The sequence below is a fragment of the Sturnira hondurensis genome, unplaced genomic scaffold (genome assembly GCF_014824575.4).
Source record: "Sturnira hondurensis isolate 20B ecotype Veracruz unplaced genomic scaffold, ASM1482457v3 Scaffold0017394, whole genome shotgun sequence".
Classification (NCBI taxonomy): Eukaryota; Metazoa; Chordata; class Mammalia; order Chiroptera; family Phyllostomidae; genus Sturnira; species Sturnira hondurensis.
In genome coordinates this window covers 6,180,499-6,207,371 of record NW_028090025.1, presented here as the reverse complement: position 1 = coordinate 6,207,371, position 26,873 = coordinate 6,180,499, and the positions used below count along the sequence as shown (strand labels likewise).

Here is a 26,873-nt window from a genome sequence, read left to right as displayed (position 1 = left end):
TCCCTCTGAAGGACATGCTATCCTACTTTTGAGTACAGTACAAAGATACAGAGAAAACGAGGCACACTTTAAAAGAAAATATTATAGATGTGTATGGCAAAGAGAAAAGCAAACAGAATTAAAGAATGGCTCTGTGTACCATGGTTTCTTCACTTGCTATATCCTGAGGATTATCCCACTATATACTTTATCTCACTTTTCCCTAATGGTAAATAGTATTTTCTCATACAGATAGTGTTCTGCTGTATGGTGTGGTTTATTCTAGTCTAGTATATATAAAGGTTCTGTATTACTTAGCAGAATGTTAACAGTGAGTATTGCAGTGATTTCCAGTCTTTAGCTGCAATCAACAGTAAACATTTAAACCACTGGAAAGGAGTTGCTTCTTGACTTCTTATACTTATCTTTTCTCAGAAGTGAAAATAAGTTACTATATATTCAAGAGTATTGAGTTTCAGCTATACAGATTCCAAAGTTCTAGAGATCTAATGTACACCATGATGACTATAGTTGATAGTAACGTATTGCATACTTAAAATTTTCTACAAGAGTAGATATTAAGTGTTCCTACCCTGCCCCCCCCCAAATGGTAAATATATGGTGATGGATATGTGAATTAACCTGCTTTGCCTTAAGTGACGCCCCATCCATTGTTTCTATGCATCTAGGTTAATAAGACTTTTTAAAAAATTGTTGTTCAAGTACAGACGTCTCCATTTTCCCCCCACCACTCTCCCCTGCCCCACCTATACCTATCTCCCACCCTCAGTTCTATCCTCTTTGGCTTTGTCCATGGGTCCTTTATACATGTTCCTTGACGAACACAATCCTTCTTTCCCCCATTAGCCTCCCTCCCCCCTCACCTCTGGTTACTATCAGTTTCTTCTTTAATTCAACGTCTCTGGTTATATTTTTGCTTGCTTGTTTGTTTTGTTGATTAGAATCCACTTATAGGTGAGATCATACAGGATTTGTCTGTCATTGTCTGGTTTATTGCACTTAGCCTAACACTCTCCAAGACTGAAATAAGCTGTAACCACCCTCGAGAGAGCACATCATCTTGTTAACCACACTGTAGTCCCATTCCCACATTGCTTCCTTTCCTCCATGTAATCTTCCTTAGCCCCTCACTTTATTTTGAAGGCATAAAAGAAGCTGCAAAATTGTTTTAAATGACTCAACTACAACAGGAGGGCACACACAACTCACACGAAGGACATTCCTAGAGTGCCTGGCTCAAGTTACCAGAGACTGTGCCACTGGGCCCCACAGGACACCTACTATATAGGGCCACTCTGCCAAGACCAAGGGGATGTAGCAGATCTACCTAATACATAGAAAAAAAAACCACAGGGATGCAGCCAAAATGAGAAGGCAGAGAAACATGCCCCAAATGAAGAACCAGACAAAACTCCAGAAAAATAACTAAATGAAATGAGACAAGGAATCTGAGTTCAAAACACTGGTCATACAAATGTTCGGTGAATTTAGGGGATGATTAGACGGGCTCAGTTTGAACTTCAACAAATACAGAGGAAAATAAAATGGCAGGAGACTAGCTTTGGGCCCCGGGCCCCCCATCTGGGGACTGTGCCTGCAATCGCCAGGCCACTGCCCACTCTCCTAGTGCAGTGCGGCCCTGGCTACAGTGTGCCACCTGGATCTCTGGGTGATCAATGGGCAGCAGCAAGGGCCACAATGACAGATTATGGTGAGGAGCAGCACAATGAGCTGGAGGCTCTGGAGTCCATCTACCTCGACTCCTTTACAGTATTATCAGAGAATCCTCCCAGATTCACCATCACTGTGACATCTGAGGCTGGAGAAAATGTTGAAACTGTCCAGGCTACCCTCAAGTTTACATACACTGAGAAATACCCATATGAAGGTCCTCTTTATAAATATTCTCCCAGGAAAATCTGGGAGGTAAGGATGTCTCAGGCATTTAAAGTTATTAGCATTAATAAAGAAGAAAACATGGTATAGTGATGGTCATTAGTGACAGATGTGCAAGAAAAATTAAATGAAATAATGGATCAAATAAAAACTAGAAGAGAAGAAGAAAAGCAACAAAAAGGAAAAAGAAGCAGAAGCTGAAAAGCAATTATTTCATGGCCCTCCTGTTACAATTGAGAATTTCTTAAGTTAGAAAGCCAAATTTGATGCAGAATTTTTGGAAACTAAAAAGAAACTAATAAAAATAAAAGAACAAGCAGGAAAAAATGAGTGGGAAACAGCTATTTGAAACAGATTATAATCTTGGCACATCTGATACCCAGTTCTTGCAGGATGCTGGAAACAATGTAGAGGTAATGAGTCTTTGTTCCAGGAAATGGATGACTTGGAGCTAGAAGATGATGAGGATAATCCAGACTATAATTCTGCCAGAGAGTGACTTGACCAATTGATGGACCATCCTCATCTGTAGAGAGGCTTAACTAACACAGCATCTTTGGCTTTACTGAGAGGATGTTGATTTTCCATTTTATCTAAGAAAAACTAATTTTCAGAATATTCTTCTGGAACTTTCATCAACGAACTTAATAAACTCACCTTTAAGATGCAAAAAATAAAATAAAATAAAACTGGCAGGAGAGGGATACTGACAGACTCTAGTAGTAAAGATTGGCTCCTGCTGACAGGCAGGAGGAAAAGGACATCCCAGTCCTACAACCACAAGGAACTACATTTACCCAATAATCTGAATGAGATGAGAAGTATATTTTTCCCCAGAGCCTCCAGAATGGAGCATAGCCCTGTCGACATCTTAACTTTAGTCTTGCAAGACTCTAAGAGGACCCAGCTGAATGAAACTATTCCTGAATTTTTGCCTTACAGAACTACTAGTGTGTTAATTGTAAACAACCTGCCAAACCATCTACTCACTTTGGATCTTACAGGCAAGCTAAATACAGGTCAGATACCAGGATAGTAATTGTCAGAAAGCAATGGTCGGAACAATAAGAAAGTTCAAAATGAAATATCTCATCACACCAGAATTTCTTCACAAAGAGAAAAATAAAGATAAGATTGCAACCAAAGTAAGTTTGCTTAGCTCCTGATGAGCCAACATATTATGGATACTGTTCATTGTGTGTTTGGTTTTTTTTTATTCCAGAGTCAATGCCAATTTTGAAGTGACCGAAAAATTAGCATTTGTGAATAGTCTGTATAGAACTTTAAGAGAGGATATTTTCAAAGAAGTTTAAAAAAACCCTAATTCAGTACTCACTGAATGGAATTTGCTAAGCAGGTACTTTGTGGAAAATATTTGAATCTACCATGGGTTATTAAAATAGTAATGTCAATGGTGAACTTTACTTGTTCTCATGTACTTAACCATTGTTAGTTTCACAAATTTTTATCAAAAATATAGAAATTAAGTATCACAATGTACCTTACTACATAGCCAGAAGTTTGGCAGATTAAAAGTGGTGAGGTTGTATGCGTGTGTATTAAAGTTTTATTAAGATTTGACCTCAGCACCAAGGTCTAAATTTTTCTAAATGAGAACTGTCCTCATCACTTATCAAACACTGAATGGATTTGGAAATTATCTTTTTCTGCGAACTTGACCATGTTTCTTAATGAAGTCAACCTAAAATTACAAGGTAAAACAGCTATAGCATATAACTTGTACTACAGTAACATCATTTCAATGACAATTAATATTGTTTGAGTCACAAGTCATGCCAAGCTGCTTTATATACTTGCAGTGCTGTCAAAAGGTAAAACAAGAAGTGGGAGCCCTATCCCCTCGCAAAATTAGCAGAGAATGTATTTTTTAAGTGCAAACTATTGTTCCAATAGCATTTAAGACCTCTGTGCAAGTGCAAAGGGCATTTCCATATTTCAAAATCCATTTAACTGTGCAGCTAAGGAGCTGCTACTTAACCTTTATTTACAATAGGTGTGATTAATCTGACATTTAAGGACATGCTATCAAGACAATATAATTTTATAAATGCCTTCCAAGCAATATGTTCAATGTAAATCATGTGCTTATGAACATCAGTATTTGAATTTTCTATATATTTGAAAAGTTTTCAAAGATGGAAATATATAAGGTTTCATTACAGACTAACAGGTGAACTTTCATTTCATTAACAGGTGAACTTTCGCAATCCATGTTGGTGCTGAGTTGATTCAAAGTTAACTTTGAATCCGAATTAAGTAAAATCTTATCCCTGTTACAAGAATTCCATTCTTCTCATCAGTAGACCTGTGTTGCCAAAAAGTTGTATTCAATCGTTATTATTATATTTACAGTCTCGTCGATATAAAAAGGCGGGGGTGAGGGGCGGTATTCCAGAACCGAGAAGAGCGGGGTCTTGTCCAGTCGCCTAGGGGTCGGAGCAACAACACCGCCTGGGAGCCCGACAGTCGAACGTTTCTAATTGACATGGGTTATGGGAGGGTCCTCGCCACCGCCTCTTCCCCCTCAGTACGCGAAATTCTGTGAGGGTCGCGGGCTAAGTCCCAGGACTCCCGGCTGCGGACCCTGGTGAAGAGCAGACCTGGGAAAACCGGTGGCAAATCCTTGGGAAAATCCGAGCCCGCAGGTGGGAAGCTGTCCGCCGGATGCCGCTGGCGCATGCGTATTGAGGAGCCGAAGCCTGCGCGGCGCAGACGCCATTGCAGGATTTTGCCACCAGAGCCTACCTGGCGCCAGGGGCTGGTCCAGCCTCAGGGGCCCAGTCACTGGGAGTCATTGGTTCAAGCGTCAGGGCACTCATCACCTTCTCCCGCCCGGGTTTGGGCGGGAGGCGGAGGCAGCGCGGAGGCGGTGTCAGGGGGCGGAGCAACCCGAAAGGCCCTTTGTCTGGTGAGTGCAGCCCGCCTGGGACCCGGCGGCGGGCTCCGGGAAGGGCAGCCGGGTCCGCGGGCACCGTGGGAGCGGAAGCCGCCGCTGCCCTTGGACTCAGATCCCCTCAGCGGCGCCCCAGGCTTCTCCGATACCCCGTGTCCCTTGTTTGATAAGAACAAGGGATTGTTCTTATCAAACACCTTCCCTAACCAAAGATTTTAAATGTGTTTTCCTCCAATATCTAATGCAATTTATTTTTGTGTAGGCGTGGGTGGGTATCATGTTTTGGAAAGTTTCCCCCTGTCAAGATTATTAAAACATTCACCATTAGTTTCTTCAAATACTTATAAAAGATTTAAAAAACACTTTTTTTTACATTTTTACTTATGTTTTATTGGGTATTATTTAAGGGTCTTAGACTTTGCAATTGGAAACACAACTAGGCAAAAATCCAGAACTGTTCCGAAGAAGAAAGAAGAGTTAAAAGTTCTTATAGAAAAAAAAGGACATTCGTGAAAAATTTTCAACCCTTCATTCTTAACCGTAGGATTGGCCCAGGACAGCTATCCGTCAGATGACAGGCAGGATGAGGATGCCCGGTGATCAGGAAGAAGGTGGGGTCATGAGGTCTGGTTATGTCACATGGTCTGGATAATAGATGTCAGGTGGATGCATATGTGAGTCCTTCGGAGAATAATTGGGAGATCTGAATAATTTGTTCGCGGATAAAGGGTTATCTGAAGGTTCAGAGGTACCGTGGTTTTGCCTGTATAATGCACACCCATGTTTTTGGCCCCAACTCCTAAGAAATAAATCTTTTGTTTTAATTTTTAATTCAATTTTTTATTTATATGTACTTGTTTTTAGTATTATGAAGGAATTCTAGCATTTATTTTTGAACATATGGTACAAGAAATTGTATGTAACAAAACACAAGAGCAGATACAGGGTGTTTCAGGCACTGCCCATGTATAATGCACACCCTATTCTTCCCTCAAAATTTTGTACAAAAAAGTGCGCAGTATACACAGCAAAATATAGGTATATCCAGGCATTGGTGCAGGACTGGACAGTTCAAAAGTTCTTAAGTTCCCAGGCTAGTCAGAACAAGAAGAGCTTTCCTCATGCCTAAACGCTTGTAATGTTAATAATTTTAGTAGCTTAGTTAAAGTGACTCTTAATCTTTTATATTTCCTATCAGCACACTTTCCTTACTGTCATCTATTAAGTTATTTTCCCACTGAATTGAAATGACATTATATTCTGTAGGTAGGTATATACTCAGGCTTGTTTGTAAATATATATTAATTTAATCCTCACCCACAAATATTTTTTATTATTCATTTTAGAGAGAGAGAGAAAACATCTTCCAATTTCCCTCCTGTATCTGCCCCTCAACTGGGCGTCAAACCCACAGCATAGGTATGTTTCCTGATGGGGAGTCAAACCCCCGCAACTTTTTGGTGATCAGACGACCCTCCAACCAACAACTGAGCCACCTGGCCAGAGCCAGACCTGTTTTAAGACTATTTCTTTCACTACTCTGAAATTTCACAATTTCTACACTAAAACCATTTTGTTTAAATTTAAAACATTTTTAAAAATGTAGTATAGCGAACTCCCCTTAACCATACCCTTTGACATATAATCTATGTTTAACTTATAAATTGTGTGAAATGTAAAACATACAAAAATTATATTTTTCTAAGAGAGATTTGATGATGGTACTTAGCAGGTAGATAGTTATGTTTATTGAAAATCTTTCTATTGTCAAAAACTTACCTGGTTCCCTGTTGCCTTCAGGATAATGTTTTAGTTTCTTAGCAGTGCTTTCAAAGCCCTTTATAATTTTAATATTGCATACTGCTTTGCCTTCTCCCCTTGCACTCTATGCTCTAGCTGTCCCAAGCTACTCAAACAGGGACACAAAACACTCTGGCAAAACTCATTAACTTGATTATATCAAAAATTTTAATTTCAGTATTTTAAAAGAACAAAGGCCTAAAAATAAGAGACATGAAGAAAATATTTGCAAAGTATGTAAGAGATAAAGGATTAATATTTATACTATGTAAAAAAACATTTGTTAACAGCAAAAAAAGAAAGTAGGCAAAGGATACACAACATTTTATAGACGAAATACAGCTAATGAATGAACAAAAATAAAGCTTAACCTCATAAGTAACCAAAGAATGCAAATGAAAACAAAGATATTTTTCACCCACTAAACTGACAAAATATAAATAATTATATTAATGATACAAAGTGTTGAGGAAAGTGGGGGAGGGAGGAAGAAGGCCACCAGCTATAAAACTGAAGATCATTTTGAGTGGGAATTTGACTATACCTATGAAAATGTTAAATGAATTTAGTCTGTGGCTGAAAAAATTCCACTGTAGTATCTGGTATGCAGAAATACTTGCACAGGTACACAAAGATATATGTACAAAGATATTTATTGCAATATTATTTCCAATTGTGAGAAATTGCTGGAGGCCAAATGTTGACTAGGGACATAGTTAAATATTATGGTAGATCCATACAGTGGAATACTATGCTGCTATATAATACAATAAGGTAGTTTATTATCAAGTTAACAGGGAAAGATGTTTAGTGAGTAAAGGATGTTGCAGAACAATGCACATAGTCTGGTGTGTATTATGTTAAATGTGTATGTGGTTATATATGTTTGCAAATGCACACAAAAGCATGTAGACAAAGTGACAGTGAATTACCTCCATGGAGGGAAGTAGAAGAGTTGAAGGATAGTAACATTTTACTCTGTATATTCTCATGCTTTCTGTACTCATGTTTACATGTAGAATGTGTAAAACACTTGTTAACATGTATAACTGTGTAAGAAAAAAAACAACAAAAACCCTCTCACACATTAAGGGACTAAAACCTGGATTTTATAATGCAGAAATTTTTTAAATTAGCTCTTTTTAAAAAGCAGCAAAATAAAATGCAAATGATAAAATGGAGGCTATAATTGTTATTTATGTTATGATGAGGGAGTTTTTGGTTACTATGTATGTTCAAGGGTACCCAAGACAACCTTCAAGTTTAATGATTTGCTGGAAAAACTCACACAACTCAAGAAAACTATTATAATTACAATAACAAGTATTACAGTGAAAGGATACAGATTAAAATCAGTGATGAAAATAGGGCGGGGTCCAGCAGAGGCCAGGTGCAAGCTTTCAGTTGTCCCCTCTCAAATAGAATTGTACAGATAGGGCTTAATCCTGCTGAGGTCATGGTCCGAAAATTATAGTGTAGGTCACATGTACCCGAGAGATATAGTCATTGCTAGTATGTGCTGAAATGTGAAAAAACAAAAAAAGCACTGCAAATTTGCATTTATTTACATAATAAAATACATGAGTTTTAATTTATTTTCAGCTACAATCTAGAAATTGTTAAAGAAATATAAAAACATAAAGAATAAAAATTTTTCTTTTCAAAAAATGGAGACATGGATATGCTGAAAAATACAACCAAAAAAAGTCTTTAACATTAATTCATCAGAATCTTCAATAAGTGGCCTTGCAAAATGTTTGTAACAGTCATCACAAACAATATTTCTGTGCTCAAGGCATAAATTTACTCTTTACAACACTTGCAAAAATATTTTGATAAGTGACTTGTTTTGGATGCATAGTGCCTAACATATCCTTTTCTTTTCCTGCTTGTTGAGGGAGCCGTATCTATGTTATCATTAGAATTTTCTTCAGTTTGTGTTAGTCATGTACAAATGTGCATCTAGTCATGACCTTGAACCTATACATCCAATATATGTAACAATACTTAAGAAGAGTAACAATACTCTTAATAATACTTAAGAGCCTGTATCTCTCAGATCAGCCACCACCTCCACAGGGTTAATTCTCCCAGCAATGACGTGACAATGTGTATGCAGTATTGCCTATCAGGGAAGCTCGTCCAAATCATGGCATCCAGAATATTTACTGGAAGTTGGTCATGTGAGCATGGCTGACCACCGTATTGGCCCCTTCAGAGGGCAAGCTGATACCACTGGGCACAAGGTTTCCACCATAAATCCCATTATTAGCATAAACTTTCTGACCTGTCCTAAAGCCTCAAGTAAACAGAGACAGTTTTAACAGGCAGGATGTTCCAAGAGCTTAATAGGTTATCTGCCAGGAATGAGGCCAGGGTCAAACCTTTCCTTGAAATGTGTAGAATTTGGACCTGCTCAGTTAATCCATCATGGCATAATATACTCTTACAAATCAAAAAGAAAAAGACAGTATGGTAGAAAAGCAGATAAATGACATAGAAGGGTAATTTATGAAAGAAAAAATATAAAGGCTAAAAAACATGTTATCTAAGAATTGCTTGTTAGAGCAGCAGTTAAACACTATTTATATATTAGATTTTTTAAATCCTTACTCAAAGACATGCTTATTGATTTTAGAGCGAGGGAAAGGGAGGGAGAGAAGGAAGGAAACATTGATGTGAAAGAGAAACATTGATCTCATACTTTCCCTGATTAGGGACCAAACCTGCAACCCAGGCATGTGCCTTGATTGGGAATCAAACCTGTGACCTTCAGTTCACAGACAACATTCCAACCAACTGAGCCACACTGGCCAAGGCTATGTATTACATTTTAAAAGAATGTCTAACACTGACTAATGGTCACTCTCATATACTGTTGATGCGGGTTTATCAACAGTATATGAGATATACTGGCCCAGCAGTTTCTGGCCAGTGGTTTCACTTCTAAAAATTTATCCTATGGAAATAAACAAACAAAATTTTACTAAAACTGTGAAAGGGAGGAAGGGAGCAACTTAGCAAGCAAGACCAGCCAGTATGGCTCAGCTAGTTGAATATCATTCTGCAAACCGAAAGATTGCCTGTTATATTCCAGGTTGAGACTCATGCCTGGGTTGCTGGTTTGATCCTGAGTCAGGATGCATACACAGTGCCACCCACCGATATGTCTTTCACATTGGTGTTTTTCTCCCTCTCTCTCTCCCTCCCTTCCTTTCTCTCTAAAATAAAAAATAAAATTAAAAAATTTAAAAGAAAGAAAAAACCTAAATGTCTTAATAATTAATGTTTTAAAAATTTGGGTATTTCATGCAATGGAATATACAGTGAGTCTACTTTTAATGAATATTTAGATTTTGTTTTCTGTCATGAAGTGATAGACACAATTTAATCAATTAAAATCAGGTTTAAAAAAGAAAATTATGCATATAATAATGACATATGCTATATAATAATGTGTGTGTGTATGCATAGTAAAGCCTGAAAGGATATACTCCCCAAATGTAACCAACCAGTTATCTCCAAGTAATGACATTATGGCTTTTTTTCTCTGTGCTTTTCTGTATTTAGTAAAATTTTTGTTCTAACATTTGTCAGAAAACAAAGTGAAGGTTTTTCTATAGTAGAGAAGGAGTGTGGAAAAAGATCACTCTGACAGCTGTGTGAAAAAATATTGGACTAACAGCAGGACCAGTTGGTTGGGTGTGGCACTAATTTCAGTGAGAGATGATAGTAGCCTGAATCAAGGTAATGGAAGTGAAGATGGAACTTTCCCTGCGTATTTAAGAGGGTAGATTTACAAGGATTTGATTTTTGATGGGCGAGAGAAAATAAGGGAAAGAATTGGAAGTCAGGGATGGCATTCAAGTTTCAGGTTTGGTGGTGCTATTTACTGAGATAGAGACAATGATAGAAGAGTAAGAATAATATGTAATGTATAAATACAGCTAACTATGCACTATGTTCTAAATATTTACAAATATTTACTCCCTTAATCTTTACAACTGCAAGGTAGGTACTGTTATTCCCAGTTTTATAGGTGAGGAAACTGAAGCGTAAAGTTGAGTAACCCAACCAAACTCACACAGCTAGCAAGTTGTGGAGTCAAGAATCAAACCCAATCAGTCTGGCATACTTTATGGTGAATAGCTGGCAAGAGATTTAGGAGAGAGTGAGTTTTGAGCATGTTCAGCTTAAGAAATCTGAGAGACATCTACATGGGGATGTCCAATAAGGTGGTTAAGTATGCATATGGTCATGTAGCTCAGAAAAGGTGATCAGTGAAGCTATGGCAATGGGTAAAGCCATCTGAAAGTGGGTAGAATAAAAACAGAACAAATGCAAACACAAATGGTCTTAAGTGTATTATGAATGAATGATATAACCACACTGAAGGAAATGAGGAAAAAACCCTAAATAACTTGAGGAAATAATATATTGACTGGATATTATAAGTCTAAATATAAAGAGAACTCTACATAAATATAATCAAATAGTAAATATGTTTGTCACAAGAGTCTGAGTTAGAAATTTTGAAGCTGCTTAAATGTATACCAAAATTGAGCAAAGAAATAACTATATTTTAGATAATGACAGCCAACAATTCTTCACTGTTGAAGAAAGACGTTACCAATGAGGAAAAAAGGAAGACTAAAATGATGTTGTGTAGCTTTGTGCTTATGTACCTTTGATAAAACCAAAAAGTAAAATATTTATTTTGAAAAGGTAAAAAATTAATAAAATAAAATGGAAGAAAAGATTAAGAGCTTCCCAGACAAGAAAAAGATAAGGAGTTTATCACCATCAAACCTGTGTCAAATGAAATGTTAAAGGGACTTCTTTAAGAGGAAGGGGAAAAAAGAACATAAATGTAAACAATGAAATGACAATAACTATGTACCTATCAGTGATCATTTTTATGTATTTTTAAAGATTTTACTTATTTACTTTTAGAGAGAGGGGAACAGAGGTAGAAAGAGAGGGAGAAAAACATTGATCAGTTGCCTTTTGCACACCCCTAACTGAGCACCTGGCCTGCAACCCAGGCATGTGCCCTGATTGGGTATTGAACCAACAACTTCTCAATTATCAGGCCAGCACTCAATCCACTGAGCCACACCAGCCAGAGCAGTAATCACTTTAAATGTAAATGGATTAAATGTTCCAGTCAAAAAACATAGGGTGACTGAACAAATAATAAAACAAGACCCATACATATGCTGCCTATCCGAGACAAACTTCAGATCAAAAGACATACAGAGACTTAAAGTAAAGGGGTGAAAGAAGATTTTCATGCAAGTGGAAAATAAAAGCTGGGGTATTAATACTTATATCAGACCAAAGAGACTTTAAAACAAAGGTTATAATAAGAGACAAAGAAGGAAATTTCATAATGATAAAGGCTTGGTAAACATTTATGTGGCCAAAGTACGAGCACCTGAATATATAAAGCAAATATTGATGAACATAAAGTGAGAGATTGACAGTAATACAGTACTTTTAGGGGACTATAGCACCCCATTGATATCAATGGATCTTCCAGACAGAAAATCAACAAAGAAACAGAGGACATAAATGATATCTTAGACCAGATGGATATAATTGATGTTTATAGAATATTTCATGCCCAAAGAGTAGAATATACATTTTTTAAGCACATGTGGACATTATCCAGGATAGACCACATGTTAGGCCATAACACTAGTTTCAATAAATTTAGGAAGATCAAGCATCTTCTCTGATCACAGTGATATGAACCTACAAATCAATTACAAGGAAAAAAAGAAAAGCACACAAACACAAGGAGGCTAAATGAAATCCTGAACAATGAATGAATTGACAATGAGATAAAGGAAGAAATCAAAAGATATCTTGAGACACAACAACCCAAAATGTATAGGACACAGTGAAAGCAGTCCTAAAAGGGAAATTCATAGCAATACAGGCCTACCACAATAAACAAGAAAAATCTCAAATAAACAATTTAATCTTATACCTAAAGGAGCTAGACAAAGGACAACAAAGCCCAAAGTGAACAGAGGAATAAAATAAAGATTACAGCAAAAATAAATGAAATACAGTCTATAAAAACAATACAAGAGATTGATGCAACCAAGAACTAGTTCCTCAAAAAATAAACAGGATTGGTAAATCTTTAACTAGATTCATCAAGGAAAAAAAGAAAGGACCCAAATAAATAAAATCAGAAATAAAAGGGAAGTGATAACTGACATCACAGAAATACAAAGGAGTATAAGAAACTACTACAAACATGCCATCAAATTGGGCAATCTAGAAGAATAGATAAATCCCTAGAAATATACAATCTTCCAAGACTGAATCAAGAAGAAAGAAAATCTGAACATACCAACTACTATTTGTGCAATTGAATAAGTAATAATAATTTTAAAAAGCACCTTACAACAAACCAAAGTACTGAACCAGATGGTTTCACAGGTTGACATGGTCACTGGCCTGCAGTGTCTGCAGCGTTATGGATGACATGAAATAAATGCACACAGACTACCGAGTCCTGTGGAGGAAAAGGGATGCTTCGACTTCTCTCTCAAGCAGAGAGCAAGCCTCAGAGTGCCTTGGCCACCCTCTCAAGAGGAGAGAGCCACAACCCTTGCCTTGAGAGGCTTTTATTGGATTCAATTTGCACAAGAATACAAGGTATATATGTAAAGCTCATTAATCATTATCAGGCAGTAGGGATCAAACAATAGTTAACATACAAAGAATTCTGAGAGTCTATTTTGAGTCAGGGTTAGATAGCTAAATGGCCACAAAATTCTGGGGAACAAATTCACTTTCTGCTTGGACCCTTATCATTTAATTGAGAGCATTCTAAACAAAGCAGGTTTCACAGGATTTTACATATTACATATTCTTTCTTAGGCCTGATTGCCCTAGGGAACCCACGCTTTTCAGCACAGGGCTGCACTGCCCTCTGTCATTGTTTCAGGCTTAAGTCAGGCAGGGGAAGTAAGGTAGCTAAGAGATTAGGAGACTTCTCAAAGACAGAATGAAGACTCAGACTATGTCAAAGCCAAGGGGCGAGAGTCCATCACCCTTTTTCTGTAGTCCCTGAGTTCTTCCCTGGGAGCTCCCCCATGATCGTGCCTGTCTTAGGTTATCCCTCCCTTGAGGAATCTTCCCTGTCATTGGCTAACCAATCAAGCATTGGGGGACAGGCAGGGTGAAGAAAAAGAGGCAGAGGCGGCACCCCTGCCAGGGAGATAAGCTTTGTCTCCTTAGTGGCTTAAGGTCTGAAGGTCACTCACTCAGCCTTAGCCATGGCAGGGTTACAACTCCTGAAACCAGGCAGGGCAGTTCCCAACAACAGGTGAATTTTACCAAGCTATTTCAGAAAATACAACTGAAGGGATAGCTCCCTAGCTTATTTTATGAAGCCAGCAATACTCTGATTTCAAAACCAGACAAATATATTTCAAAAAAGAAAATTATAGGCTAGTATCTCTGATGAATGCAGATGCAAAAATCCTCAATAAAAATATTAGCAAACTGAATTCGGGAATATATTAAAAAGATCACACAGCAGATCCAAGATGGTAACAGAGTAGGTGGAAGCTACACCTATTTTTTCCCAGGACTAAACTGGAATTAAAACTAAAATGTAGAATAATCACCCTTAATAATCAATGGAAGACTAGCTGAAGTCTTATAACCAAGGATTTACAGAAGAAGCCTCATCAAGACAAGTAGGAAGGACAGAGACATTAAAAAGACTGTCCCTGCTCCCATGTGCAGAAGCTGAGATTCTAGAGGAATATATCAGCTGCAAATGTTCCCTCTACGAAGAGTTGGGTCTCAACCCCAAGCCAAGGTCCCCAGACCAGACCACAGAGCTGGGGACAGGCACCCACATAACACCTGGCTGTGCATATCAGCAGGGAATCTGTTTGCCAGGAAGAGACAAGGGTCTGGTAAAGACACAGGCACACTCTTAAAGGGCCACTGCACAAAATCTAGTTCACAGCCACTCACCCTGCATTCTGGCGAAGAAAGGTGAAGTGGACTAAAGGGTGGCATGAGGAGAGATCTGAAATGACAGTTGCCAGAATTCTTGTCACTCTCCCATACCATAGACACTGTCTTTCTTGGGTGGAGCACTTCCTATGGTATCAGCCTGAGGGAATGCAATAACCCCACACTCTAGACTTTGCAGAGCTGGCACCCTGCTGAGGAGTCAGCTCTCTAGGCTGTGGTGTAGAGGTCAGGGTAGACTCAGGGGGTATCAGTGACTGAGTTGTGTGGTTTGGGGATGGGGCCATTCCTCCCACCTTCCTGTGAACCTGACTGGCACCTCCTCCTCATAGGAGATCCACTAGCCTCACCCTCAGGGCTCCCAGAAGCTTCACCCTTGGAGGATGACTCCTGGAGACTGTGTACTGAGGAGGTCTGTGCAGAATCTGAAATAGACTGAGTTGTGTGGCTCTTGGACAGGGGCCACTATCCCAAACTTCCCCCAAGCTTGACCAACATATCCCCCTCATGGGAGATCCACTAGCCTCATCCTCCTGATTCCCAAAAGTCCTACCCTGCTGAGATTTGTCTCCCAGGAAGAATTGAGCAGACCAAGTTGTGTGGCTCTAGGATAGGGAACAATTTTTCTTTGCACACCCAACCATGTAGAGCCATCCCTTCATATAGCCAAAGCTTGGTTGGTTTAGGCCTGATAAACTATACTGGCCTCACACTAATGGCTCCTTGAAACCCAAGACCAACACAAAGGTGTGCGAGCAACCAGTGGGTGGCAGCTAGACTTGGTATACCCTGGGACACTTGCCAAGTTACCTCAGACCCAGCACTGGCATGAGATTGGGCCTGTATTAATCTGGTGGACACCACTCACCCCTAACTATTAACTCACTGAGAACCTACCTCATGCAACTCCTAGTACCCCCAGTAGCTAGTTCAGTGACTGAGACTATCAGGCAGGTTGGAGCAGGAGGAGGTGGATCTCAAGGTATCTTGGGACTTTTGCTAACCTGTCCCTGGGATTGGTGTAGGTAAAGGCCAGCATTGGTGTACAGTGTGATCCTTCCCACACACACTCAAGCTCAGCAGAGGAGACCACAATCTGTATATTGCTTTGTAGCTTCAAACAGGTTGCCCAGGGCCAGTCACAGGCAGCATCTGACATTGGTCTGAACTTGAGTCCCTCACAAGAGGCCCCAGAACCAGCACATCCAGTGATCAGCTTTGGACATTAAAACAGGATCCAATTAGGTTCACAAGTGGCATATCAAAAGGGAGATCTTGACAGGCACCAGGTGCTGCTGAGGCAAAATTCTCTTCATGTGGTCAGCACCTGCACAGCACTTCTTACACTGTGGTTAGGGTTGATTCTCAGTTAGCGAGCCTAAGGGTCAGCCTCAAGCACAAGCAGACCAGTGGTAATCAAGACTCAATTACAGCAGGAGAGCCCACATAACACACACAAGGGACATTCCTGGAGCATCCAGCTAGGGGATCAAGGAGACAGTACCACTGGATTCTGCAGGACTTATGCAAAACATCACCCTACCAAGACAGGGAGTCATAGCAGATCTACCTACTACATAGAAACAAATACAAAGAGGCCACCAAATGGGGAGACAAAAAACATGCTCCAAATGAAAGAACAGGAGAAATATCCAGAAAAAAAGAGCCGAACAAAATGGAGGTAAGACATTTATTAGATGTAGAGTTCAAAAAAATGGTTATAAGGATGGTCAGGGAATTTAGTGAGAACTACAATAACATGAAAAAGGACATAGAAACTGTATTAATAAACCAGTCAGAAATGAAAAATATATTTGAAATGAAAAATACGCTAGAAGGAATAAACAGGTTGGATGAAGCAGAGAACTGAATTAGTGATTTGGAAGACAAGATAGCAGAAAACAACCAGTAACAGCAGCAAAAAAGTAGCAACAATTGCTAAAAATTAGGATAGTTTGAAGTATCTTTGGGACAACATGTAGTGTAACAGCATAGCATCATGAGGATACCAGAAGAAGTGAGAACAAGGGATTGAGAACTTATTTGAAGAAATAATGACTGAAAACTTTCTTAACCTGGTAAAGGAAAAAGACACACAAGTCAAGAAAAGTACAGAGAGTCCCAAACAACATAAACTCAAAAAGGCCCATCACAAGACACATCATAATTAAAATTGCTAAGGTTAAAGACAAAGACAAAACCTTAAAAGCAGCAAGAGAAAGACAACTACCTACAAGGGAGCTCCCATAGGACTGACAGGTGATTTTAAAAAAGATTTTATTTATTTTTAGAGAGAGGGGAACCGAAGGAGAAAGAGAGGGAGAGAACCATCAATGTGTGGTTGCCTCTCACACATCCCATACTGGGGACCTGGCCTGCAACCCAGGCGTGTACCTTGATTGGGAATCGAACCCGCAACCCTTTGATTTGCAGGCCGTCACTCAATACACTGAGCCACACCAGCCAGGGCCTGACAGCTCGTTTTAAAAACAAATATTTCAGACCAGAAAGGATTGGTGTGAAATATACAAAGCAAGGACCTAGACTACATTACCCTGCAAGGCCATTATTTAAAATTGAAGGAGTAATAAAAAGCTTCCAAAATACATAAAACCTAAGAATTCCTAAAGGAATTCTTTACCACCAAACCATTATTACAAGAAATATTGAAGAGTTGTGTATAAGAAGAAGGATAAATAGAAAAGTAAAAGAGAAACAAAGTTATAAAGAATAAAATGGCAATAAATACATACTTAAAATAATCACTTTAAAAGTAAATGGCTTAAGTGCTCCAATTAAAAGATATAGGGCAGCTGAATAGATAAGAAAACAAGAACCATGTATATGCTTTCTATAAGTGGTCCACTTCAGAACAAAAGATACACACAAACTAAAAGTAAAGGGATAGAAAAAGGTATTTCATGCAAATGGTAGTGAACCCAACATCAGAGCACCTAAATATGTAAGGCAAATCTTGATAGACTAGTGGGAAAGATTGTCAGAAATACAGTCAATGTAGACAATTTTAACACCACATAGATATCACAAGGAGATAATTAACAGAAAATTAATTATCACACAAAATTAACAAGAAGATGGTGGCCATATATGACACACTAAATTATATGCATTTAATTGGTATCTTCAGAGCCTGTCACTCCAAAGCAGCAGAATATACACTTTTTTCAAGTGCACATAGAACATTTTCTAGAATAGTCCACATGTTAGGACACAAAATAAGTCTTAAATATAAGAAGAGTGAAACATCAAGCATCTTCTTTGACCATGATGCTATGCAGCTAGAAATCAATCACTGAAAAAGAAACTGAAAAACACATGAACGCAGAGTCTAAATAAAATGTTACTAAACAATGAATGGCTTAACAATGAGATCAAAGAAAAAATTAAAATATACCTTGAAACACATGAAAGTGGGGCAACCCAAAATGTATGGGACACAGAATAAGCAGTCCTAAGAGGGAAATTCATTGCACTACAGGACTACTTCCAGAAACAAGAAAAATCTCAAATATGCAATCTAACAATATACTTAAACTAACTCGAAATAGAACAACAAAGCTCAGCATGAGTAGAAGGAAGGACATAATAAAATTGAGAACAAAAATAAATGAAATTGAGTTTTTAAAAAAGAAATGATTGATGAAACCAACAGATACCTCTTTAAAAAGATAAACAAGATTGAAAAAACTTTAACTTAACTCATCAAGAAAAAAGGAAGACCCAAATAAATAAAATCAGAAATGAAAGAAAAGTAACAAATGACACCAAAGTAATACAAAGGATTGTAAGAAAATATTATGAACAAGTATATACTAACAAGTTGGAAATCTAGGTGAAATGGGTAAATTCCTAGAAACACGCAATCCCAGCAAAATCATAAAATCTGAATAGACAGATTAAAACTAGCAAAATTGAGCAGTAATTTAAAAACTCCCAACAAACAAAAGTTCTGGACTGGATGGCTTCACAGGTGATTTTCACCAAAGAATAAGGGGCTCTGGGGTAGAGATTTAACAAAACAGAAAAAAAGGTGATTTTCACCAAAGAATAAGGGGCTCTGGGGTAGAGATTTAACAAAACAGAAAAAAAAAGAGAAAAAACTCATGGTTGCGGACAACGGCGTGGAGATTTTGAGGGGTAGGTGATGAGTGGAAGTGGAGGTGGGTATGGGGGTATAAATGGTAATGTAACCCACCTCCACTTCCACTCATCACCTACCCCTCAAAATCTCCACGCCGTTGTCCGCATCCATGAGTTTTTTCTCTTATTTTTTCTGTTTTGTTAAATCTCTACCCCTATTGGGGGTATAAATGGTAATGTAAAAATGCAGTAAAATATATGCCATAAAAAATAGAAAGGAAAAGCATTCAAAGAAGAATGAACACCTATTTTCTCAAACTCTTCCAAAAAATTCAAGAGGAAGGAAAACTGCCAAGCTCATTTTACAAGGCCAGCATTATCCTAATTCTAAAACCAGATAAAGAGACCACACACAAAAAAGAAAGTTATAGACCAATATTCCTGATGAACATACATGATAAAATCATGAAAAATTTTTATAAACTGGATCCAGCAGTACATTAAAAAGATAATACAAGATGATAAAGTGGGATTTATTCTGAGGATGCAAAGTTGGTACAATATCTGCACATCAATAAACATGATACACCACATAAAATGAAGTTTAAAAACCGCACAATCATATCAATGGATTCATAAGAAGCATTTGATAAAACCTAGCACCCATTTATGATAAAAAAACCACTCAGCTTAGTGGAAATAGAGGGATATACCTCAACATTATAAAGGCCACATGTGACAAACCACAGCCAACATCATACCCAATGGGCAAAAACTAAAACCATTTCTCTTAAGATCAGGAACAACACAGGGTTGTCCACTCACCAGTCTCATTTAGCATAGTAGTGGAAATCCTAGCCACAGCAATCAGACAAGAAAAAGAAATAAAACTCTTATTATTTGCAGATGACATGATCATTGTATGTGGTGAACCCTAAAGATTCCACGAAAAACTACTAGAACAGATAAATGAATTCAGTAAAGTAGCAAGTTATAAAATTAATATCCAGTAATCAGTTGCATTTTTATACACCAATAATTAAGTATAAGAAAGGGAAATTAAGAAAACAATCCCATTCACAATGGCTACAAAAAGAAAACAATACCTAGGGATAAATTTAACCAAGGATGTAAAAAAACCTGTACTTGGAAGATTTTAAGACATGAAGAAAGGAACTAAAGAAGATACAAATAAGTGGGAACATATACCATGTTCATGGATAGGAAGAATTAACACCATTAAAATGCCCATACTACCCAAAGCAATCTATAGATTCAGAGCAATTCCTATCAAGATACTAATGATGTATTTCACAGAACTAGAACAAATATTCCAAACATTTATATGTAAGCACAGAAGACCCTGAATAGCAACAGCGATCTTGAGAAAGAACAAAGTTGGAGAAATTGTGCTACCTAAAACTATACTCTAAGGCCAGAGAGTAATCAAAACAGCATGGTGCTGGCATAAAAACAGACACATAGATCAATAGAACAGAACAGAGTGCCCAGAAATAAACCCATCCCTTCATAGTCAATTAAATTTTGACACAGGAGGTAAAAACATACTTTGCGCTAAAGACAGTTTATTCAGTAAATGCTGCTGGGAAAATTGGACTGATAAATGCAGAAAAATGAAACTCGACCACACATAAGAAAACATAGGTGGTAAAATGTGATGATAATCTAATGGGGTTTTCTTTATAGAAAACATTAGACACATTACTGTCTTCTTTACCCTGGCTGCCTTGAAAATTCTTTCTTTGTCACTAATTTTTGACAGTCTTAATATAATGTGTCTTAGAGAAGGTCTTTTAGCATTGAGAAAATTAGGTGTTCTGAAAGCCTCTTGAATGCAAAGGTCCAGCTCTTTCCCTAGGTTTTGTAAGTTCTCATCAGTTATTTGTTTGAATAGGCTCTCTCTTCCTTTTTCCTATCTTCTCCTTCTGGTTTATCCATTATTCTCATATTGCTTTCTCTAATGGAGTCAGATAGTTCTCATAGAGTTTTTCCATTTTTTAAAAACTCTCAGTGTTCTGTCTTCTTCCAGCTGAGTCATTTCTAGATTTCTATATTGAGGCTCACTAATTCTCTCTTCTATCTTCTATCTGCTCCTCTCTGTTTCTCATGCTCTAAAATTCATTTTCATCTCATTTATTGAGTTCTTCAGCTCCAGTATTCCTGTTTGATTCATTTTATAGTTTTAATCGTTTGGTAAAATACTTCTTTTATTCATTGGTTTTATTCCAGAACTTATTGAACTACCATTCTAAGTTTTCTTGTATCTCAATGAGGTTTTTCAAAACTGCAATCTGGAATTCTCTGTCATTTAAATCACAGTCTTCTGTGTTTTTGAGTTTGGTCTGAAGAGTTTTTATTTTCTTCAAGTTAATTTGTTACCATGGTTTTTCATGTACCTGCTTGTTTTTCTCTACCCTTGAGAAAGTGGACTTGAGGAATTGAACTCTTCTTTTTAGGTATGGTTAATTTTTTTTTAAAGATTCCTTTCCTTTAGCTATGGAGGGGATAAGGATACATTTTGGAAAAGTTTAAAGAACAATAATACATAAGTGGTAAGCAGAGGAAAAGGGATTAGATTAAAGTCCATTGAGAGAGACCATGGAAGTAAAGCAAGACACAGCTTTCAGCAATATCATATACCTTCAGCACTAAAGAAGTAATGAAGTCCGCCCTGGCCGGTGTAGCTCAGCAGATTGAGCACAGGCCTGTGAAGCAAAGAAGTAATGAAGTCCATTGCAGGAATAACATAAAGATTTTCTATAATACCAACCAAAGAAGTTTCAATGGAGTCCTTATTGCAGAGCAGAAGCAAAATTATAGAGAATTGAAAAATTAGTGGGGAGCACGCTTTCCCTTTCCACAAAAGACTGAAGACTGTGTCTTCCTGGCTGAGCTGAACACTGAAGATGTCTCACTGGAGCAGAGAAGAGGTGCTCAGCTGAAGAGAGGTCTAGCCCTCGGGCAGCTTCACAGCCGTACTCTTTACAGGCTCACTGTATCAAATTGAGCTCTTCCATGATAATGCTGTTTTCACAGTCATGCTGTGTCACTGTTGAGCTGATATACTGAATAAAGTTTCCTTCTTCACCACACCCCACCAAAAAAAACGAAAAAAGAAAAATAAGTGGGTAGTAAGGAAAAGATATGAGTTGGCTCTGAAAAAGAAAGGATGGTAATTGCAAAGGAGTGTATAGCCAGTGAAGATTTTTAATGTTGGGAGAGACATTAAATGATTTTAAATGATCATCGGAAGGAGTCAATGAAAGTGAAAGATATAGTTGATGATATAGAAATAAGAAGATATGTGCTAGCTTCAGGCCTATAGGGAGGCTGTGGAGAATGGACTGATTCCGGGGAAGAAATACCTTTTAAATGCAAATCCTGAGCCAGTACTCCCCTCTAGACATACTATTTCATTAGGCCTGGAATCTGTTTTCAAGAAATACCATGATTCAAGTGATCTTTAAACCATATCAAGATAAACACTTCTCTTTTTTCTATTTTCTCCCATCTATTAAGCCATTATTATTTTCTTTCCTTTTCCACACAGTCTAGGTCTTGTGATTCATGGTCTAGTGTTTGTAAGGTAAGAAAGATATCAGAAGTGTTGTGGCTCTAGAAGTGGGTGACAATGATGGTGAAATTCAATTGGGATAGAGGAAGTAAAGGAAATGAAAAGTTCTAATAGCTGTTTGTATACTTGCTTGCATAAAAAAACCTTATAGGTCATTTTTAAATATGTAGATGCCAAACATTATCTCAACAGATTCTGATTTAGTAGTTCTTGAGTGGAGCCTGGACATGTATATATTTACATCTATATATTTTTAATCTAGGCTGAGACTAATGCACAGCCCAGATTCATAACCACTACATGGGATTTTTATGTGGTCAGTAAAGATCACTCAGCTTTTTGGAAGACCTTTGAGTGAAAAAGAAAACTAGTAAGCCAGGAGTCATTTGTCATCTGAATTTATTATAATTATAGTTTTCCTTAGATAACCAAGTGAATTAGTTACTTTCCAAACATCGTGGTTGCTTTCTTGAAAAAGATTGTGGCAATCCCACAGGCTTCTCTGGAAAAGTCCACATGGGTGTTATATGAAAAATTATACATAGTCTGGGTGGGGATTGGTTTTCTTCATATTGTTGTTCTTTCCAATACAGGAATAAAGGGATATTATGAGAAGAAAGGGGATACGTTTTTTTAAAGGGTGTAGAACAACTACTAAGAAGTACTTTAGGGTATATTAGAAGAAACCAAGACTGTGCATCAGAAAATCTAGGTTCTAGAACCAGTTTCCTCTTACTTAGCTCTGTGATCTTCAACTTGCTATAAAAATTTCTCAAATTAACTATATTTTCATGCAATACATAATATATTTGACATGCTCTTCATCCCCTTGGTTTTGCACATAGGAGAAACCCTGTTCTTCCTAAATTGGTAATTGTGGTTTTTGTTGTTGTGAATAAATAGTTTTCAGTTGAGTGAGTTTGAAACATCAAAGTATTTTGGCAGATTCTGTCTCGTTCTTCAGATAGTACAACCTTTGTAGAGCATGGTGAAATAATGAAGCGGTTCTTAAAATAATTTTACTTTATTACTATTTTTTAAAGATTTTATTTATTTTTAGAGAGAAGGGAAAGGAGGGAAGAAGAGAGGTAAAGAAACATCAATCCATTGTCTCTCACTCCTCCAACCAGGGACATGGTCCATAACCCAGACATGTGCCCTGACCAGGAATCAAACTGGTGACCTGTGGGTTTGCAGGACAACACCCAACCCACTGAGCCATACCAGTCAGGGCCTGATGCCCTTTTTAAAAATATATATTTTATTGATTATGCTATTACAGTTGTCCCATTTCTCCCCCTTCATTCCCCTCTACCCTGCACACCCTCTCCCACCCACATTCCCTTCCTTTAGTTCATGTCCATGTGTCATAAATTCTTTAGCTTCTACATTTCCCATTCTTGCCCTCCCCCTGTCTATATTCTACCTACCATCTATGCTACTTCTTCTCTGTATCTTTTCCCCTTTGCTGCTTCTCCCACTCCCCTGTTGCTAACCTTCCATGTGATCTCCATTTTGGTGGTTCTGTTCCTGTTCTAGTTGTTTGCTTAGGTGGTTTTTGTTTTTGTTTTAGGTATGGTTGTTAGTAATTGTGAATTTGCTGTCTTTTTACTATACATGTTTTTTATCTTCTTTTTCTTAGATAAATCCCTTTAGCATTTCATAAAATAAGAGCTTGGTGATGATGAACTCCTTTAACTTGACCTTATCTGAGAAGCACTTTATCTGTCCTTTCATTCTAAATGGATAGAGCTCTATCATTCTTTGCTGGGTAGAGCAATTGTGGATGTAGGTCCTTGCCTTTCATGACTTGGAATACTTCTTTCCAGCCCCTTCTTGCCTGTCAGATCTCTTTTGAGAAATCAGCTGACAGTCTGATGGGAACTCCTTTGTAGGTGACTGTCCCCTTATCTCTTGCTGCTTCTAGAATTCTCTCCTTCATTTTAATCTTGGGTAATGTAATTATGATGTGCCTTGTGTTCCTCCTTGGGTCCAACTTCTTGGAGACCCTCTGAGCTTCCTGGACTTCCTTGAAGTCTATTTCCTTTGCCAGATTGGGGAAGTTCTCCTTTATTATTTGGTCAAGTAACTTTTCCACTTGTTGCTCTTCCTCTTCCCCTTTTGGAACCCCCATAATTCAGATGTTGAAACATTTAAAGATGTCCTGGAGGTTCCTAAGCCTCTCCTTTTTTTTTTTTTGAATTCTTATTTCTTCATTCTTTTCTGTTTGGTTGTTTCTTTCTTCCTTCTGGTCCACTTCATTGATTTGAGACTCAGTTTTCTTTCCATCATTATTGGTCCCCTGTGCATTTTCCTTCATTTCACTTAACATTACCTTCATTTTTTTCATCTAATCTGTGACCAGATTCAACCAATTCTGTGAGCATCCTGATCACCAGTGCTTTGAACTGTGCATCTGATAGGTTGGCTGTCTGTTCATCGCTTAATTGTATTTGCTGTGGAGCTTTGATCTGTTCTTCCGTTTGGGCCATTTTTTTTTTGATCTTGTCATGCCTATTACATATAAGGGGCAGAGCCTTAGGTGTTCACAAGGGTGGGGCAACCCACATCACTGGGTTGTGATGCTGTATGTTGAAAGGGAACAATGGCACTTGCTCTGCTCTCTGTTGGATCTCAGTCCGCTCTGCTGCTTCCCCCAAGCAAACTGGGCTTTTCTGGTGCTGATTCCTGTGTGGGTGGGCTTGTATACATTCTAGAACCCAGTGGGTCTCTCCAACTAACTCTCCTGTGAGGCTAAGAGTCTCTCCATGTGCCTCAACACCCACAGGTGTTTTCAATTGGTGTTTTGAGGCTTTATTTCCCAGCGCTGGGATCCTGGGTTGCGTGGTCTGTCTCACTCCCCAATTTCTTCTGGTTTATCTGTGTGTGAATGTGGGACTGCCTAGTCAGCCACCTTATGTGCAGTGCCTTGCTTCACAATTGCTGCCCACTGGGTCTGCCCATTGCCACCTACTGGGTACCAGGGTCTGCCAGCCACCACCTAAGCACCCATGGTCTTCCTGCTGCCATTGTGTGCGCCTGAGGTGCCTTTTGCACCCAGTGCCACCACTTTTTGTGCTGTGACCCCTCTCCATCCAGCTGTCCAACTCTGCCCCATTTAGCAGTCTGGATAAATGTGTCTATTTTATCTCCTTGGTTGTCTGACTTCCACAGTTCAATTTTCTGTTAGTTCTGGTTGTTATTTTGTTTCTAAATTGTTGTTGTCCTTATTTTGGTTGTGTGAGGAGGGATAGTGTGTCTACCTATACCTCCATCTTGGCCAGAAGTCTGAACAACAATAAAGTTTTTTGAAAAAGAGTTCCATATCCTACTGTGCTCTATCTTCATGAATAAATAATTTATATGTTTATTTACAGACTATAGATCCACAGGTGACTGAAACAGCTGGATTTTTTCTGCTTATTCTGGTGCGTGTCATTACAGGTACTCAACTTAAAATTGTTTCTTACAAGACGCCTGCCAGGAGACAGATTTGAAGTTATAGTGAATTATGTACATGATGGAGGGATGCTTTTTGTTAAAAAAAAAAGTAATAGCCAACTTGAACAAAGCAATATTCTGAGAGTGGCTGCCTGCCTCATGGAAGCAGAAATCATTCTTATTGTTATCCATTGGTTCCTGGGACTCTCATCAGAGATGAGGCACCTTTAATACTTGGGAGTGACTGCTCCCCATAAGGCACGGAAAAACCAGCTTTCACATACTGACATGGCTACTGAAGCTATTAGTACTGGTATATTTCCTGACTGTCCTGCTAGAAGTGAACAAAGCTTTGGTGACATTACTACTTAAGAACTGCAAGGTGTAGTGATCCTAGTGGAGGACTTCATCCAGATACTCAACAAAATGTGCACAGTCTCAAAAAAATGAAAAGAGTAAAATCTCCTTTACATATTAGAAGGGTCATCTTAAAGAGAGCAGATCTTAAGAGTTTGAGCTTGGAGCTGAATTTATCCCCTGAAAGAGTAAAAATAAGCCCTCAATAGGGGTTATCTGCATCACCTCTTCTCATCTCTCAGAATCACTTGAAGACTTTAGAATTTAAAATGCTGTTGCCTATACCATTTAAAAAATTTTTTATTGATTGATTTTTAGAGAGAAAGAGAAAGGAAGGGAGAGAGAAAGAGAAGCATCGATTTATTGTTCCACTTATTTATTCATTCACTGGTTACTTCTTGTTTGTGGGTTCCCATATGAACCCACAACCTTGGTGTATGAGAACAACACTAACCAACTGAGCTACCCAGCCAAGGCCTCACACCAATTCCAATAACATTGAATTTAACCAAACAAATCTCTGAGAATGGGAGCTAAACATTGGCATCTTTTTAAAATTCCTCAAGTATGAAGCTAGGGCTAAAAATCACTGAGCTCTTTTGAACTTGTTATATACCACAATAAGTGGAGTTGTACCACAGAAGAGAGAAGTCCTGCATTAAATTCTTCAATGTAGTAGAAGAATAAGGATGTCACAGTTAAGTCATCCAACCTTTCAAGCTTATGTCTTTGAAGACTTCTCTCTAAACTGTCTGCCAT

General features: G+C 38.1%; 2 protein-coding genes and 1 pseudogene across 3 annotated transcripts in view; 2 read left to right on the top strand and 1 right to left on the bottom strand.

The window, feature by feature from the left end:
* The window catches only part of SEPTIN14 (septin 14), a 45,154-nt gene extending 40,404 nt beyond the window's left edge, over positions 1 to 4,750 (bottom strand). The window contains exon 1 of one of the 2 annotated variants that reach the window (XM_037067721.1): positions 4,663 to 4,750. The gene's annotated coding sequence lies outside the window, so the exon portion shown is untranslated. Of the gene's footprint in view, positions 1 to 4,517; positions 4,621 to 4,662 lie in introns of those variants that run through there. The other variant, XM_037067720.1, reaches the window with a different exon arrangement.
* On the top strand, positions 1,633 to 2,408 carry LOC119002033 (RWD domain-containing protein 1-like; annotated as a pseudogene).
* LOC119002053 (uncharacterized) lies at positions 2,744 to 25,813 on the top strand. Its single transcript, XM_037067735.1, has 3 exons — positions 2,744 to 2,915; positions 4,464 to 4,825; positions 25,694 to 25,813. Exons 1-3 carry the CDS (start codon positions 2,744 to 2,746, stop codon positions 25,811 to 25,813), a joined length of 654 nt encoding a protein of 217 aa, XP_036923630.1.
* Positions 25,814 to 26,873: the final 1,060 nt, after the last annotated feature.

Coding starts and splice junctions, on each gene's coding strand:
- LOC119002053 (XM_037067735.1), top strand. CDS start 2,744: ATGGAGCATAGCCCTGTCGACATCTTAACTTTAGTCTTGCAAGACTCT. Junction 2,916..4,463: donor TACAGGCAAGCTAAATACAG/GTCAGATACCAG, acceptor AAATTCTGTGAG/GGTCGCGGGCTAAGTCCCAG. Junction 4,826..25,693: donor CCCGAAAGGCCCTTTGTCTG/GTGAGTGCAGCC, acceptor GTTTATTTACAG/ACTATAGATCCACAGGTGAC.